General features: G+C 48.5%; 1 protein-coding gene across 1 annotated transcript in view; it reads right to left on the reverse strand.

Annotated features, from left to right (window-relative positions):
- Window positions 1-16,389, reverse strand: part of DNAH10 (dynein axonemal heavy chain 10) — a 141,189-nt gene that overhangs the window by 6,982 nt on the left and 117,818 nt on the right. Inside the window, exons 58-69 of the mRNA XM_058531258.1 lie at window positions 13,020-13,201; window positions 11,739-11,875; window positions 10,321-10,538; window positions 9,049-9,270; window positions 8,638-8,785; window positions 6,774-7,053; window positions 5,831-6,060; window positions 4,613-4,886; window positions 3,040-3,144; window positions 2,499-2,653; window positions 1,777-1,931; window positions 511-694 (exon numbers count right to left, since the gene is read on the reverse strand). Coding sequence (XP_058387241.1) covers window positions 511-694; window positions 1,777-1,931; window positions 2,499-2,653; window positions 3,040-3,144; window positions 4,613-4,886; window positions 5,831-6,060; window positions 6,774-7,053; window positions 8,638-8,785; window positions 9,049-9,270; window positions 10,321-10,538; window positions 11,739-11,875; window positions 13,020-13,201 — 2,290 coding nt within the window. The remainder of the gene's footprint in view (window positions 1-510; window positions 695-1,776; window positions 1,932-2,498; window positions 2,654-3,039; window positions 3,145-4,612; window positions 4,887-5,830; window positions 6,061-6,773; window positions 7,054-8,637; window positions 8,786-9,048; window positions 9,271-10,320; window positions 10,539-11,738; window positions 11,876-13,019; window positions 13,202-16,389) is intronic.

Below are 16,389 nucleotides of genomic sequence, written 5' to 3' on the forward strand. Positions count from 1 at the left end.
GAAGCCAGAAAGAAGCCAGTGGTCCGGGAGCTACAGAGGGAGCCTTCAAAGAAATAACCTTTTAGAATTCCTTCCGGGCTGCCTTCATCTGCTGGACGGTCACAGCCTGGAAGACGAGTGAGCACATTACACTCATCGGCCTCGCTCGGCCCTGGGGGCTCCAACCTCTCGAACACTTGCACCTGCCCCCTGATCACTTCTTGGCCATGTCACCAGGGCAATGACAACCCTGATCCGCAAGAGAGTTGTTGCCAAGACTGAAGGAGATAATGTCTGTGTGGGAAAGGGCTTTGAAAACAGCAGAACACATGATGGCGCAAGGTTGGGCATCATCGAATGTGGATCTGGAACTGTACTGTTATTAATATTGTCACCGTTCCAGCATGTGAATCCTGTTCCGTAGACTGGAAGTGCAGCACGCTTGTGTGTGGAGCGGGGTGTTAACTCATCCTAACAGAGGCCGGAGACCTCACCCAAATTCAGAGCTTGTTCCTTCCAACAACAAATTACCTTTTCTTGACCTTGACCCATGGCAAGGAATTTGAGGCGGTTTCCTCCAAAACCACTTCGCTCGGCTAATTTCATAAGGTCACTGGCGGGGTCAGAGCCGGGACTCAGGATGAACACGATGGGCGAGTTTGGAGTGCTCTGCTCCAAGATGGCTTCAAAGCTGATCATCGGGGGCTGCACGTACCTGGTAAAAGATACGAAATTGGAAAACTCTCCCGGGAGGGCGGCTCCAGGGCTCTCTCCTCCCCGTGTCCAGAACCTTCGCACTATGCCTCTGCTGTAGCTCTCTACACAGACCTCCTTGTTTTAGAATCCAGTTTTTAGGCCCATCTCGCCCACTGGATAGTGGACTCCTGAGTGACGGGCACCTCTCTGCATCCCTCTAGCACAGCTCGGTACATCCCTGTTGGCTTCAGTAGATCTGTACCGAGCTGGGGGCCTCCTGACAGGGGGTGTCCCCTTGCCACAAGACCCACAGGTTCCATGTTGACAACTTCACAGGCATGTCCTGAATGGCCCACATCTCAAGATTTTTAAAAATTAGTTACCAATACATAAGGAGTGGGAGCTTTCATGTAGAATTCCAAATTTCTGGCTTCTTTTGAGGGGTCAGAGGATCTGGTCCCCATTGCCACCTGGTTTCGGTGAGCAGGAGTTAAGGGGCAGCTGCCCCCATGGACCAGGACTTGACCTCTCCAGTTTGCCACAGTCCCCACCCAGCCTCATTCACTCATGTCCATCACCTGCCGGCCATGAAGGCATATTTGAGTTTGCAACCCCAAGTTATCTGTTTAGCTTCACATTCAATTCTAGAGCTCCATCATCCTATATGGTAGCCATTAGGCACATCTGACTACTGAGCACTTGAAGTGTGGCTAGTTCAAATTGAGATGTGCTGTGAGTATAATTCACACAGGATTTTGAAGACTTAATACCAAAAAAAAAATGTGTAAAATATCTCAATAATGTTTACATTGATTACATGTTGAAATGATAATATTTTAATATATTGAGTTAAATAAAATATGCTATTAAAATTAATTTCACCTGCTTCTTTTTGAATGTGGCTACTAGAAAACTTGAAATCATCTATGTGGCTCACATGGTACTTCTCTTAAATAGCGCTGTTCTAGGGTGGCTATCAAATAATGCTCCAAGACAGGGCCGTGGCAGTTCTCTCAGGAGCTGGCCAACCGCTGCTGTCTCTGAATCCAGGTGGGGATGACCCCACAGAAAGGGCCAAGCAAACATAAGCAACACACTTACTTCTCTCCCATCGTTACAGTCACATAGTCAGTCACTGCCCGATAGACGCGATCCACACGGAAACAGCGCAAAATAAGCAACTTCTGGAAAGGGGTGATGTTGTTATCATAACCCAAGGGGAATGGAAACTGCTCAAGTGAATCCAGGTCATACCACTGGGAAAAGCAAAGAACAGTCATGGTGGTGTCAACTCACACATAATATAGGCCCCTATTTTTATATGAAGGTCCCAAAAGCCACTGTGAAAGGATGAAACCTATGGAAGTATAAATCTCAAGGTGACTTCTAGTCAGATCTGTCATTTTCTTCCCCAAAAAACTATGAACTTCAGGAAAGGGGAGACTGAGTCCTATTCACTATTGAGTTCCCAGTGCCCATCAAGGAACATGGTCCATGGTAGATGGCTAGTAAGTATTTCTTGGATGGATGGATGGATAGACAGATGGATAGACAGCTGGATAGATATGGATGGATGGATGGATGGATGGAATGGATGGACAGATGGATAGACAGATGGACAGACAGATGGATGGTTCTCCCACAAAGCTAGCTGAACTAGATAAAGGAGAATTCCATCCAGGGAGTCAGAGGGCATTGACTACACTCTGAATGGGTCACTCAAAGGGTTATCTTCTCACTGACAAGGACTTAGGCCACAGTGGAAGTTTGGAGATTATTGACATGTAGGGAAGGGAAGGAGGAGAAAGAGAACATGAGCTCACCTCCTGCCAGATAGCCAGATGTTTCTCAACATCATCGGGAAGATTCCCAAAGTCGTCTGAAAACATTTCTGACAAAAGAATGATATCTTCCCATCCCTGGTCGGACAACCAAGCACAGGGCTTTTTCCGTTTGCTTTTCTCCAGGGAAATGTTTCCTAATCACAACAGAAGAGAAGTGAACAGCCAACACCAACTGAGCAGGAAGAGGAAGCAGCTCAGGGCTCGGACTTCTCTCACTGTGGGGAAAAGTCCACTTCTCAGGAGAGGGCTGGAAAGAGCAGGAGGTGGAGGCTCGGCCGTGCGTGCCTGAGACCCCAGCCAGGTGGCTCGGCATGGCTTCCAGCCTCGGGGCAGCCTCTCAGTTGACCAGAGCCATCTCTGAGGCTGGAGTTGTCAACGGCAATATTTAATAAGGCAGTGCTTTTGGAAGCCACGTTTTAAGGAGAATTTTTGTTGGTGTTTGTTTTAATGAACAGACTTATATACATGTGCCATGTGGGTCAGGGGAGTTGGGAAGAATGAAACGAGGTAAATTCATTACCTTTTAAAAAGAAATCTAGTTCTTCCTGGGGGACTCTCCCTTCTGCTTGCTCGATCTTGATAGTCATATTGAAAGAAAAGAGTAACTTGTGCCTCTCAAACAACCCTGAAGAGAAACAACAGTTGGGTATGGATAAAATCAATTCATTTAAAAACTGAGTTTCTCATGCACAACGTGCTTAAATTCGAGAGAGATGAGACGGAATACCCAAGCTGCGTGGCTGCATTTAGCCCTCTTTGCATTTGACGTCCAGGAATATCTGAGTGCAAAAAGATGGCTCGATTGACATGTCACACCCGAGAGAGCAGTCTGCTGTGACACTCACTCATATGCATCGGAAATGGTCAGGTCTATGGGGAAAGGGGTGTGGGGCTAAAGAGCAGATGAAGAACAGAGCCACCTTCTCAGTGAAAAGCCAGTCGTTTGCCTGACTCAAAGTGGAAGTTCCTGTCTGTTCCAGTCTAGAAGAGTTGTCAGCAAACTCTCTATAAAGGGCCAGACAGTAAATATTTTCGGCTTCACAGAGAATGGATGGACTCTGTCATAACTGCTCAGCTCTGCCGTTGCAGTGTGAAAGCAGCCATGGACAATATATGTACAAATTGGTATGGCCGTGTGCCAACAAAGCGTTATTTACAGCAGCAGGCCGTGGGCCAGATCTGGTCTGTGGGGCACGGTTAGCAATCTCTACTGTAGAGTAAGCACATTCCATCTACAGACTCTTTACTGATAGGAGAATGTGAAATAGTAGAGTTCTTTCTTTTTAACAGAAGAAATGTGTTCCTGGAAAAAAATGTGTAAGTCAAAATTTGTGATTTTAATTCTACTTTATATGTGTTAGAAGGAAGGGTTGGCTTACTTAAGGGAGCCCTATAGGAACAATAGTCCTCAACCTTTTTCCCTCCCACCTGGTATGGGCTGAATTGTGTCCCCCCAGAATCCCTGTACCCAGCCCTGGTGGTCTAGTGGTTAAAATCAGGTGCTCTCACCGCCGCAGCCCGGGCTCGTTTCCCGGTCAGGAAACCACACCACCCGTCTGTCAGTTGTCAGACTGTGGCGGCTGCATGTTGCTGTGATGCTGACAGCTGTGCCACTGGGATTTCAAGTACCAGCAGGGTCATCCATGGTGGACAGGTTTAGGCAGAGCTTCCAGACTAGACAGACTAAGAAAAAAGACCTGTCCACCCACTTCCAAAAAATTGGCCATGAAAACGGTGCATAGCAGCAGAGCATAGTCTGATACGGCACCAGAAGGTGAGAGGATGAAGCGGAAAGACCAGGCAGGGTCTGCTCTGCTGTCCACAGGGCCTCTAGCAGTCGGAATCGACTCGACGGCACTAACAACAACCATAAAAACCCACACGTTGAAGCCCTAACACCCAGCACCTCATAATGTGACTGTATTTGGAGATAGGGCCTTTAAAGAAGTGACTAAGTTAAAACGAGGCCGTTAGCTTGGGCCCTAATCCAAGCTGACGGATGTCCTTCTAAGCAGAGACATCTGGACAGACAGACACCAGAGGTGCACACATGCAGGGCACATTGGTCCTGACCCGCGTGGAGAGGCGCTCACCCGTGCAACCGTAGTTATAGATGTTGAAGGTCAGTGTGTCCATGATGTTCCTTAATCGCTTCATGAGAATGGAATCAGGCAGCGACTTCTTGAGTGACAACCCGAAGACCTCCAGGAAGGCAATCAGGGAGTACTGGTACATGGAGTTCACGAGGGCCATCTCGGACAGCACGAAGAACAGGATGGCCCCCCTCCTGGCGGCCGGCCGGTAGCCGTCCCGCAGCCTGTCGATGTCCGAGGCTGTCTTCTCTGCCAGCTTGAGCTTCTCTGACACCTAAAGAAGAGGTGCACGTTGCCATGGAAACAGGAGGACTTACAGTCGTAACCAGGAAAACTTATGAAATGGGCAAGAAAGTAAGAAGGCAGAGGGCAGTAGTGGGAGGGGGCAGCAAAGAGACCCACGCAATGCTCACAGGGGTCTGAAGTGCGCCCACCCTCTTACAAGATATGGTGAATATGTGTGGCTTGATTCCCTGCACCCAGGCCCCCGTCTTCTAATAAGAGTCCTGACTTTTATTTGGAGACTCACAACTTCCCCCTTTCATTCCAGTGTGGGGCTCCATACACAGCCGTGGGATTGGTTTTGGGTGGGCATCTGACTTAAGTGACTCCCAGAACCTTCATGATAGGGACAGGACTAGATTTTCACTCTTCTTTTTGGACTTACCTGAGGGGACATGAGGCCAGACCCATCTTGTGACCATGGGGGGACCTTGGCTCCATGGGGAGGCAGAGAATGAAGCCAACCCAGGAGAAGGCGCAACCCAGAAATGGAGAGAAACCAAGTCGTGGTGATATGTTTGGAGTCCTGGATCCAGCCCTGCCTGAAGCCATCCCTGGACTTTTCTAAGCCAATAAATTCTCTTTTGACTTAAGCCAAGTACTGTTGGGTTTTCTATCACTCTCAATTGAAAGAGGCTGATCTGATGCACAAGGGTCCCTGGGAACACCTTTAGGACTCCCCTCCCCAATAGAGGTGGCCTTTTCTCATCAGGCAAACTGTCAGGTGACTCAAAGCTCAAATCTGATGAGAGCACAGGCTAATGTTTCCCTACACCATCCACCCCGAAACCCTCAGCTTCTAAGACCCAGGGCCATGAATGAGCCTCTGAGTTCACTGAGTCCAGTTTTCTCCTTGAGCAGATGAGTAGAGCGGCACAGCAAAGGCGTGGCCAGGACCCCCCTCCTGGCTCAATGCCTCTTCTGTGCAGTTCATACCTCCGTAGCTTTGGATTTGGTCTCCTCCAGGGTCTGCACCAGCTCCACGTTGTCCAGCATGTTCCCCGTGGAGGTAGCCAGTTCCCGAAGAAGGGAATCTTCCAGATCCTTCAGCAGGTTCTTGTTCTCGCTCGTCTCCTGGATGAGGTGCTCTCGCTGCTCCTCCAGCTCTCGCCTCTCGTAGGCCACCAGCACGCTCAGCAGCTGGTCCTCAAGGCCTTTCAGTGTGACTGTGGGGGAACAAAGGGGGCCCTCACTGCTGTGTCCCCCGACAAGCTGGTCACCGTGTTTTCTCGCCTGTCACACAGCTGTGCCTGGCGCGAGCTGAGGGTGGGTCCAAGCCAGCATTGCAGGAACACGAGGACTCACTCTCCTACCGAGGTCTCTCTAAAGCCACAAGGTAAAAAATATCAGACGAAACAAAATGGACACGCTGCTATATAGAGTGGTGGACCACAAGAGTGAAGATGCACCGGGATAAAACCCAGGGCTCCCACATATTGGGGAACCCTAGTTGGAAGCATACCCAAACCTAGTTAACCTATTTAAGAACCTGAATGACAACCCTATAAAATGTGACACGTGACATTCAATTCCTAAGAGAACTCAATTGAGAGGAAGGGGAAGAACCCAAAATCATGCATATGTTTAAATATGCAAACATAGAATTACTTCCCGCCCCAGCAGAAAGGGGTGTCACCCCACTCGGAGTGTGACTACCTGAGCTCCACGGTCCAGACTCAGCACACGTCAAGACATGTGACCCATTGCCTTCCCAAGGGCCCCAAACCTTCCTTCATCACTAAGAACTGAGCAGTTAGGATGTGACTATGCGAGGATGGTCTGAGGTCTCTGAGTGAAATGGCGTCCCTGAAACCCTGGACCTCAGACCGTGGTCTCCGTGGTAGCCACCCGGATCTGCCCTGAGACTCTGTGCCCTCACCAGTGTAATTGATCACCATGGCTTTCCCAAACACTGACGGGCTGTATCTGGGGTTGGCCAGCTTGCTGTTGAGATACAGTCGGAAATTTGAATCGTAGTCCACTTCCTTGTCCCCCAGGATGATGAACTGCCGCCCTTGGGAGACTTTTATATTCTTTTCTAAGACGTTGTCAATCACAGGGTCGATGTACTCATCCACATCGTGGAAGAGGAAGGGAGTCCCATACTTTATGGACATCTCCAGCTGCTTGAGGAAGTCGGGGTCATTAAAGGAAGCGACCTGGAAGAGAGGGGAAGCACATGCTGAAGGTCAGACCACTTCTCTGTGCCCTTGCCCAATATACGGGGAGAACGCCTTGAAGTGGGCAGTGAACGCCTCAGAACCCTGAAGGGAGCCAGAGGGAAAAAGGACAGGGAGAGAAGCCAAGCCCGTAACCCGGATAAACCCAGAAACCCACGAGGTGCAGGCTCCGAGCAGCCTCCCGTTCAGAAAGCATAGTTCAGCAGCCAAAAGTAATTATGAGAGAATTTTGTTACATCTCTCAGAAAACGTCAGAAGGGATCCAAACACAGAGCCCACAAAAATTTTTGTTTTAATCCTCTTTCCTCATTTATTCACTTCCCTCAAACCTCGGGACTGCTTTGACATCTCTTTCCTCAAGGCCTCTGAAAACACTCTTCCTCTAGTCCAGCTCCCTGGGGCTTCCCTCTTCCCTTCCTCTCTTCTCTCTTTTATTATGTTGATTTACTTCATCTCTCTCCCCGTAAAGTAGAATCCTCCCTCTTCAAGAGATAGGATGGGAGTAGGAGTGGGACTGAGGACTAGCAGTGGGCTGGCAATCTCAGAACTCTCTGGCAGGCTGAGGGAAGAGAGAGGTCAAGGAACATTCCTGCATTAATAATATTTGTCCCACTGTAGCTGCATGTGGGGTTTTAGAGGCAGATGCTCCCCTGACCTTGGAATGCAAATGAGCTTCCCCCCATAGCACATACATACCTGGGAACAAGGACCAGAAAACATAAAGAAAAGGTAAAAGTGAAAATCATGAATTTGTTAATTAGTTCAGCAGCCAGTGATGGGGCCCCAGCAATTTCACTCCAGAAAAGTGAAAACACACGCCCACAAAATAACTTGTACACAAATGTTCACAGCAGCACTATTCACTATAGCCAAAAAGTGGGAACAACCCAATGTCCAGTAACAGATGATGGATAAATGAAGTGTGGTCCATCCGTACAACGGAAAATTATTCAGCCAGGAAAAGGAATGAAGCACTGACACCTGCTACAATATGGATGAACCTTGAAAACAAATGCTGAGTGAAAGAAGCCAGACACAAAAGGCCACATATTGTACAATTCCATTCATATGAAATGTCCGGAATAAGCAAATCTATACAGACAGAAAATATATTAGTGGTTGCCAGAGGCTGCGGGGGCAGAGAATGAAAGGATTGGGGGAGGGGTGTTGATGGCTACAGGATAGAGCATTGTTGGGGAGGGTGATAAAAATTGACTCTAGTGGTTGTTACACAACTCTGTAAAAATATGAAAAACCACTGAATTGTATGCTTTAAATGGGTGAATTGTATGGTGTGTGAACTATACCTCCATCAAGCCCGTTCCTCCTCCCTTCCAAAAAAAAAAAAAAGCGATTGAGCATCTAAGGCCACCACGCCCTGTACTGCGTCAGGGGAACAAAGATGAGCAAAGCCAGATCTCGGCCTTCACTCCGCTCACAGCCTGAGAGGCAACGCACAGGAAAGAGCAGAGTAAAAAGCCAAGGGGGTTCGAGCGGCCCTCGAGGAGTCCGTGGCGTGGGTGGGCAGTGAGGGCAGAGGGGCCGAGGGAGGAGCCACCGTACCCTCAGGTTGTTCTTCTCCTCCTTCCTCTTTATCCAGTTGAGGGCCTGTTGCTGGGGGTCGATGCAGAGAGGGAAGCGGCTGGCCCGCGTGGTAAGGATGCCATTCTGAACCGAGAGCTCATCGGGGGGCAGTCCCTGGGAGCCCCACCTGGAAGAGACAGCGACAGGGACATCCATTTTTCTTGCCAAGTTGTGAATCAAGGGCTAAGGGTGATAGGATCGGCCTTCCAGAACAATCTACCAATCCCCAGACTGCTCAACCCTCCCCAACCCAGGAGCCAATTTGCAGCACACTCTGCCATTTCTGTACAGTCAAGTCAGCTGCACCCCTTGCTATGCCCCACTAAGTGACACCCACGGGGACCCCCTCCGGAGGCACCCCTCATCCTCCTGGCTCAGGGTCGCGCTCACCTACTGATCTCAACGTCATCCGTGAGCAGGCTTTCTAATCGAAAAGGCTGGCTCAGGGGAATCTCCCGCTCCAGGATATCATTCTGCCAAACCTGGTTGACCATCTCGTCACGGAACTCCCACGTGAACGCCCCCTCGTAGCTCAGGAAAGCTGCGCACAGCAGGCAGTCACCCAGTAACTTCACCCGCCGGTGCATCAGCTCGTCCAAATCCTTCAGCCACCTGGCGCAGGAGAGGGGAGCTGGGGTAAGCAGTTACCTTCTGGCACTATCAACAAGAACATTCTAGAAGAACCAGGTTGACACATTGCTAATGGGGCTAGCCACAAGGAAACATTGAGATATTCTTTTAGAGAACGGAGATTGCCAGCTCATTCTGCCATTTCCCAATGAACCCAATGTTTTGAAAGACTTTGTTTAGTTCCAGGGCTCAGCAGAACCTAGCATCTAACAGAGACCTCGATAAATGTTTGTGGGACACGTTTCTCTCAAAGCTGTTTATTAAGTAGTAATCGCATTATTTCCGAACGCTTAATCAGTAACTTAAAAACACGTCCAGCAGACCACATGAGTTCTGCTCCTGCTTGGTGACAAAATTCTACCCAAGATAAAAGAAAGCGGATGTTTCATTTGGCCTCTTCTGGTAAACGGCCAAAGTCTTCTGGGCTGTAGAAATATTGAAAATTGTTTGTTTCCCACAAGCAAACAATATTTTCCAGTGTTTTCCACACCACTTTTACAGGTGCCTGATTAGAAACAATTGTCATATCCAGTGGATCAGCTATGGCCAAATGGCCCTGCTCATAAGCATCAAACAGCCCCACCCACTAAAACTGAAGCTCAGGACTGAACCAGCCACAAGAACCCTTAGAAGACATTTGTCCAGCGACAGAGGTGGGCTCCCCATCCAGACGCATCCAGAACGGACTTGGGGTTAAAGGTCACCAACAAGGAAACATTTCCAGGACCAAGGGCACCTTGCCAGGGGCCACCGGTTTCTCTCTGCCACCACAGGTGCACTGCGTCCTTAACCCTTAATAATTACTTACTAAAGAACATTCGTACCTCATAGAAACAGAATCTATAAAATGGCGGTTAGCCACCTTAAACATGATAATAGTAAAATCAGAACTTTTTCATACAGTTTTCAGATAAAAATGCAGTATGGAATAAAGACTCTGCATGGCAAGAGCTTCTGTTGGTGATGTTCCCTCACAAACCACCAAGTCTCGCTTGGAGCTACTCGTCAGGTGGGTTCGCTGGCCCAGCTGACCTGACGTTCTCAGAGCCCAGCCCTGAGATGAGCTTGTCGGCAGCAATCAGTCGTCTCTCCATGATTTCGGCTTCTTCCTGCAGCTTTTGCTTATCCAATATGGCGGCCTCGTACTTGGCCCCCAAAGCTTCCAGCTCTTTCTGGATCACTGCCAACTCATTCTGGATCTTTTCCAGTTCACGTTTAGTGAGGTAAAAATTCCGCTCCAGTCTGGCCACCTAAGTGAAGACAATTCACAGAACAGTGGGGAAAGGGACTGTCGTGGGGCAGCGATAAAATAGCCTCACAGCCAGGCTTATGTCCACCCCACATTCCTAATGATGTTCATACACTTTGGGGCCGCCATATGCCATAGTGAGGCACACGGCTCCTTTTCTTAGTTCCTTCTTCAACAGTTTGCTGCAAAAGCTCTACATCCCATTAGAAAAAGATGTCCTGCCTCAGAGTTAGCCGATGGCTTAATTTCCGTGTGTACTAAGGTCACAGTGAGATGACGCTATGGTTCTAAGTCAAAAACTCAGAAGGATGCATTGAAGGCAATATTGGTCTTACTGCTGGGTTCTAAGTTTTCCGAGTAATAAAATTCTGAGTTATAAAGCCATGTCAAAGTATGGCTCAAAATGATCAAATCAGCCTTATAATTCTCTTTGTATTGTGTGTTCTACACGTTACTGTGACCCTGTGGTTCTCAACAGGGGCCGATGTTGCCCCCCAGGGGACATAGGGCAAGGTCTGGAGATGTTCTCAGTTGTCAAAACTTAGGGACAATGGCATCTATTGGGTAGAGGCCAGGGATGCTGCTGAGCATCCTGCAACGTACAGGACAGCCCCCACCACGAAGAAGGATCCAGCCCAAAATGCCAATAGTGCCAAGGCTGAGACCCTGCTGTAGCCCGAGAGAATGATTTTTACCATCTTCTATCCTGCTCTTTTCATACAAAATTTGAAAATCTTTCAGATTTTGGTTGTCAGTTCACATAATGTCTAAATGAGAGTTGTAATTCAGGGTTATCATTTATTGGGAAAAAACATATATGCAGGTTAAAATCAGAACCCTGCCAGAATTTTTCCAGCAAAGCTATGGACACATGAATTCTGACTCCAAACTGGTCTCTCTCTTTTTTTTTTTTTTTTTGGTGAGGAAGATTGGCCCTGAGCTAACACCTGTTGCCAATCTTCCTCTTTTTTGCTTGAGGAAGATTAGCCCTGAGCTAACATCTGTGCCCATCTTCCTCTATTTTGTATGTGGGTCACTGCCACAGCATGGCTTGATGAGCGGTGTAGGTCTGCACCCAGGATCTGAACCTGTAAACCCAGGCCGCCGAAGCAGGGGGCACCAAACTTAACCACTACACCACCAGGCTGGCCCCCAAAATGGTCTCTTGCAGCAGTGTTTAGGCCTTACAGATGGGCAGTACCTTCTCTCTTTTGGGCTTGATTTCTCTAAAAACATCACAGTAGCCCATTACAGCTTCAACAAACTTCAGCATTCCCAAGCCTGCTTTGCTCACAGCTTCCATTTCTTCAGTTGTGGTATTCAGAGTCCTCAAGAGGCCTAAAGATCAAAGACACAATGATTTTGATGAGTGGCGGGCTTGGTCTTAGGAAAATAAAATGGAAAATAAATTGCTGTGGACAAAGTGAGTGTGACTAGTTCCTTATTCCTCAGCCACCCTGTGAGCGGGATCCAAGCTGCTCTCCTGTGGACAGCAGGGTGGGCCCAAACCCAATGAGTTTTGTGTAAGTGGATGTTTAAGATGTGAGTGAGGGGCACAGGTTACTGCCACCCAGGACATCCTATGACCCAGGCACATCCGTGTGACACCCAGCAGCCCCTGGGACCCAGGGCGTCAGTGGGGATCCCCACTGGGCACCAAGGTGGCTCAGAGCAGGCAGCTAACTGGGATTCCTAGGACATTGTGGGTCACCATCACCTCCACCTGCACCCTCACCCGGCAGTAACTACACATCAGTGGAAACCCATCCAACCGATATTCAGGTAAAGAGGGTCCTTGGGTTTTTGTAGTTGTTGTTATCCTTTGTGTGTTGTTTAGTTTTGTTTTTAAATGGCTGAAAAAGAGTATTTGATGATAAACTTCTGAACAAACTGTCAAGATCAACAGTGACACTATGATTTGTATTGTCCTTTGCAAAGACTAACGTCATTCCTACTGGCTAAGCACCTGGGCAGGTCAGGAATCAGGCTCGAAGGGATTGCAGATGTTCTGTAGCTGAAGATGGGGGGCCAGGGCGGGTGGTGCTGTCCCCTCCTCCTTGCCCATCCCCCAGGGACCTACAGAAGACTTTATACTGACAAGAGGCCCAAGGGGAGAAGTCAAGGTTAGACCAGCTCTTGGTACCACCATGCCTGATGAACAAGGTGCACAGAGACAAGGCCGGGCTGGGTTCCACAAGAAGGTCTTGTTTCCAGAGCGATTGCTGAATCAGACATTCAGCGGGCATTGGCTGCTACTGCCCATCCAGCACCGACCCTCCCCATTTCATGAGACAGTGCTGCTATCTTCCCCTGGGAACAATCATTCCGCCTGTTCCATCCACAGAACCACGGTGATACCATCTGACCACAAGGGGAGGGTCTGCCTGCGACAAGCCCCCTCCTTTCTCTCCATCCCTGCCCCAAAGACTGAGATGCCAAATTGAGATCCACCTTGGCTATCCCTACATTTGTCTACACTCACTTCTGATATTTTTAACTTGGCCCTGGGTAACTGCATCAAAATCGATCTCCATCAGAGACCTCAGGAAATTCGGGTCGGACATCATGCCTTTGGCGGTTTTCCAGTTGAGTTCTTTGTACCCCTTCATGATGAGGATGCACTCGCACACTGTCTGCACCTGTTTCGGGGGCTTAGCAAAGGACCTGGCGAGAAACAGAAATGCATGTGGATCAGACCCAGGATGTGGCCAGGATATGGCCTAAAAGAGAGTTCTGGAAAAAATGGCTCAACCCGGAGTCATTTTTTGGAGGTGATGCTGCATGGAAACAAAGGAAGCCACATCCCAACATGGCCGTGGGCTCCTGGGGGAGCTTCTCGGAGGGCAGGGGCTGGGTCTCATCCGTCTGGTGCGAGACCAGGCTCCTGGAACCTGACTGGGCATCAGAAGCACGGGGTGGGGGGGTTCATTAAAATGCAAACGCAGGCTTCCCCTGAGCATCTGAATCAGTAGGTCAAGGTGGAGCCTGAGACTCTGCCTTTTTAAGTACACCCTGGGGTGATTCCTCAGACTCTAAATGGTAGCCGCTGTCATTATTGTCATTATCGTCATCATCATCATCATCATTATCCTATTTTCTGTTTACTAGATGAAGAAACAGGGCTCGAGTGCTCAGGTGGCCTGTCTGTGTTCACACAGCCTGTGGGGTCTGGGGTCCCTGCATCTTGGGTTCCTTCCAGACTATGTCACCCCTTAATTGTCTTTGATGAGACTAGACCTTCACTCTGCTGCTCCAACACGCAAATGTCTGGTGCCCTCAACACTCCAGGGAACTGGAAACCCAAAAGGAACAGAAGGAACGGGCAGCACATAGTGTACCCAGTGGGACCACTCGGCTGCCCGCTGCCCAGCAAAGTCTATAAAAGCCACACAAGTTGTGCAGACATCAAAGCCATGGAGAGAGACAGAAGCAGAAGGAAAATGATGAAGAAAAGGCCAAGGAAAGGAAGGAAAAGGAAAAGAGAAGAGCAGGAGATGACAGAGGCCCCACAGGGCATGGAGCGGCATGGAGTCCAGCCATTCAGTAGGAGGCCAGAATGACCCAGAGGAGGGCGAGGGAGGGAAAGAGAGAGAATAATCTGACCAGCACAGCAGTGTGGAGACTTTCTGGACGAGGAAAACCCCCACCCCTCCTGGCCCCGGGACCCCCACGCACTCTCCTGCAGACCAGAGAGGCTAGAGGGAGCCACACCATGTAGGGACAAGCCAGGGCAATGACTCCAGCACAAAGTCTATGATTAAAGTAATGGTCCCGAGTCACCAGGGGAAGGTTCAATCACACCGGCGTGAAGTGCTGACGAAAGCAGGCAACACTGGCAACTGTTTAAAAGGTTTCCGTCAAGGTTGATGAAGGCCAGGCCCGGGCGCTGCTCTCTGAATAATCAGAGGAGGAAACAGTCAGTGAGATGTTTTCAGATACAAGACAGAAAGAGCCCAGTCCTCAGTGCAGGGTCCTGAGCCCTTGGGCAGGTTAGGAACCGTGGAGAGTTCCTCAGTTTTCCCATCTATAAAATGGGGAAGCGAAACCACAACCTTCCAGCTCCAAAATCCTATGATTCTATGAAAGTTGTCAGCTATCAGCTTATAAACCCTTCCCGGCAGCCTGATTTATCTAGAACACATTGCTTTTGCATGCCGATAACTGAGGTGTTAGATATACCAAGGTTGTGAGCCTGGGAAATAAAAACATTTCTGTTTCATTTGATTCCTTTCTTCTATACAAAAGAAACTCAGGATTAGAGAGAAAGAGAGAGAGAGAGAGAGATGATGACATGCTGCCCTCTCTGGAGGAAAAATAATCACTACAAACCCCACTCCCCACCTCCCCTCACTCTTCCCCAGACACTCTGACTATCTCTGCTTTTCCCTCCTCCCTCCAGCCTCAGGGTGCTGGGGGCGGGGGGCCTCCAGCCTCCATTGTACAACTGTTAAATCCCTACTCTCTAGTCATGTGTCAGTTTAAATGTGGCTTCCTTCCCTGACTACCCACCCCCCAGACTAGGTCAGGTCCCCCGTTATCTAGAGCAGCAAAGACCTTCCTTTCCTAACCATCTCCTGGGTAATTTTACTGTACACGTGGGATCCCCATACGAACACCCATGCTGACCCCCAGACCGTCGGCTCCATGCAGTGAAGACCTCACCTGCCTGGCTCTGCTGCTGAGCCCCAGTGCCAGCACAGGGTGGGCACCCAGTGACCACTGAATGAAGGGAAGGAGGAAAAGTAAAATTGCAAGCCAGTAGCAAAGACAGCCTTTTATACTACGGAGAAGCACTCTCTTTTAACCTTCATTACTCCTAATCTTCCTGCCTTAACATTTAATGATTTCTACAAAGGGGACTGAGCATTATAGAAAGGAAGCACTATTTAAAGAATTAAAGGGTTAAGAAATTGTCAAGACGTAAGTGCTGGTTCCTCACTCTTAACATCCATGATCTAAAGAAAGCCAGGTTGTAGTCGTCTGGAAAAAATAAAATTGGATCCACTCTCACACCAAACCCCAGGAAAAATTCCAAAAAGAGCCAAGATTTAAAAGGAAAGAATTAAACTATAAAGAACAGGAAGGGGGCTGGCCCCGTGGCTTGGTGGTTAAGTGCACGCGCTCCGATGCTGGTGGCCCGGGTTCGGATCCCGGGCGCGCACTGAGGCACCACTTCTCCGTCCATCCTGAGGCCAAGTCCCACGTACAGCAACTAGAAGGATGTGCAGCTATGGCATACAACTATCTACTGGGGCTTTGGGGGGAAAAAATAAATAAATAAAAATCTTTAAAAAAAAAAAAAAAGAACAGGAAGGAACCACGGGGAAATTATTTTACAATCTTGAAGTTGTAAGGTCTTTTACATAATATCCGAAAGCCACAAAATAAAATATTGCTAAACTCTGCCACATAAAAATAAAAATCTTATACACATCAAACACAAACACACATACAAACTTCATCAACAAAGTCAAACGGCCAGTGACAAACTAGGAAAAATATTTGCAACTCACATCACAGATAAAAAGCTAATCTCCCTTATATAAAAAGCACCAGGAAATGAATTTTTAAAAAAACCAACAACAACAATCCAACAGATAAATGGGCAAGGCACATAAACAAACAGTTCACAGAAAAGGAAATACACGTGACTTTTACACACATTTTTCACATATTAAAAAAAGTCAGCCTCACTCAATAATAAGGGAAATGCACATTAAAACTCCACAAATACCCCTTTTCATCTATAAAGCAAGCAAAAATCCAAATGTTTAGCAGTGCCCTCTGTTGGTGAGGCTATGAAAAAGCAGGCACTCACAAGGATTGGCATTGGGAGTGTAAATTGGATCCAC

The sequence above is a fragment of the Diceros bicornis genome, chromosome 35 (genome assembly GCF_020826845.1).
Source record: "Diceros bicornis minor isolate mBicDic1 chromosome 35, mDicBic1.mat.cur, whole genome shotgun sequence".
In the NCBI taxonomy this organism is placed as follows: domain Eukaryota; kingdom Metazoa; phylum Chordata; class Mammalia; order Perissodactyla; family Rhinocerotidae; genus Diceros; species Diceros bicornis.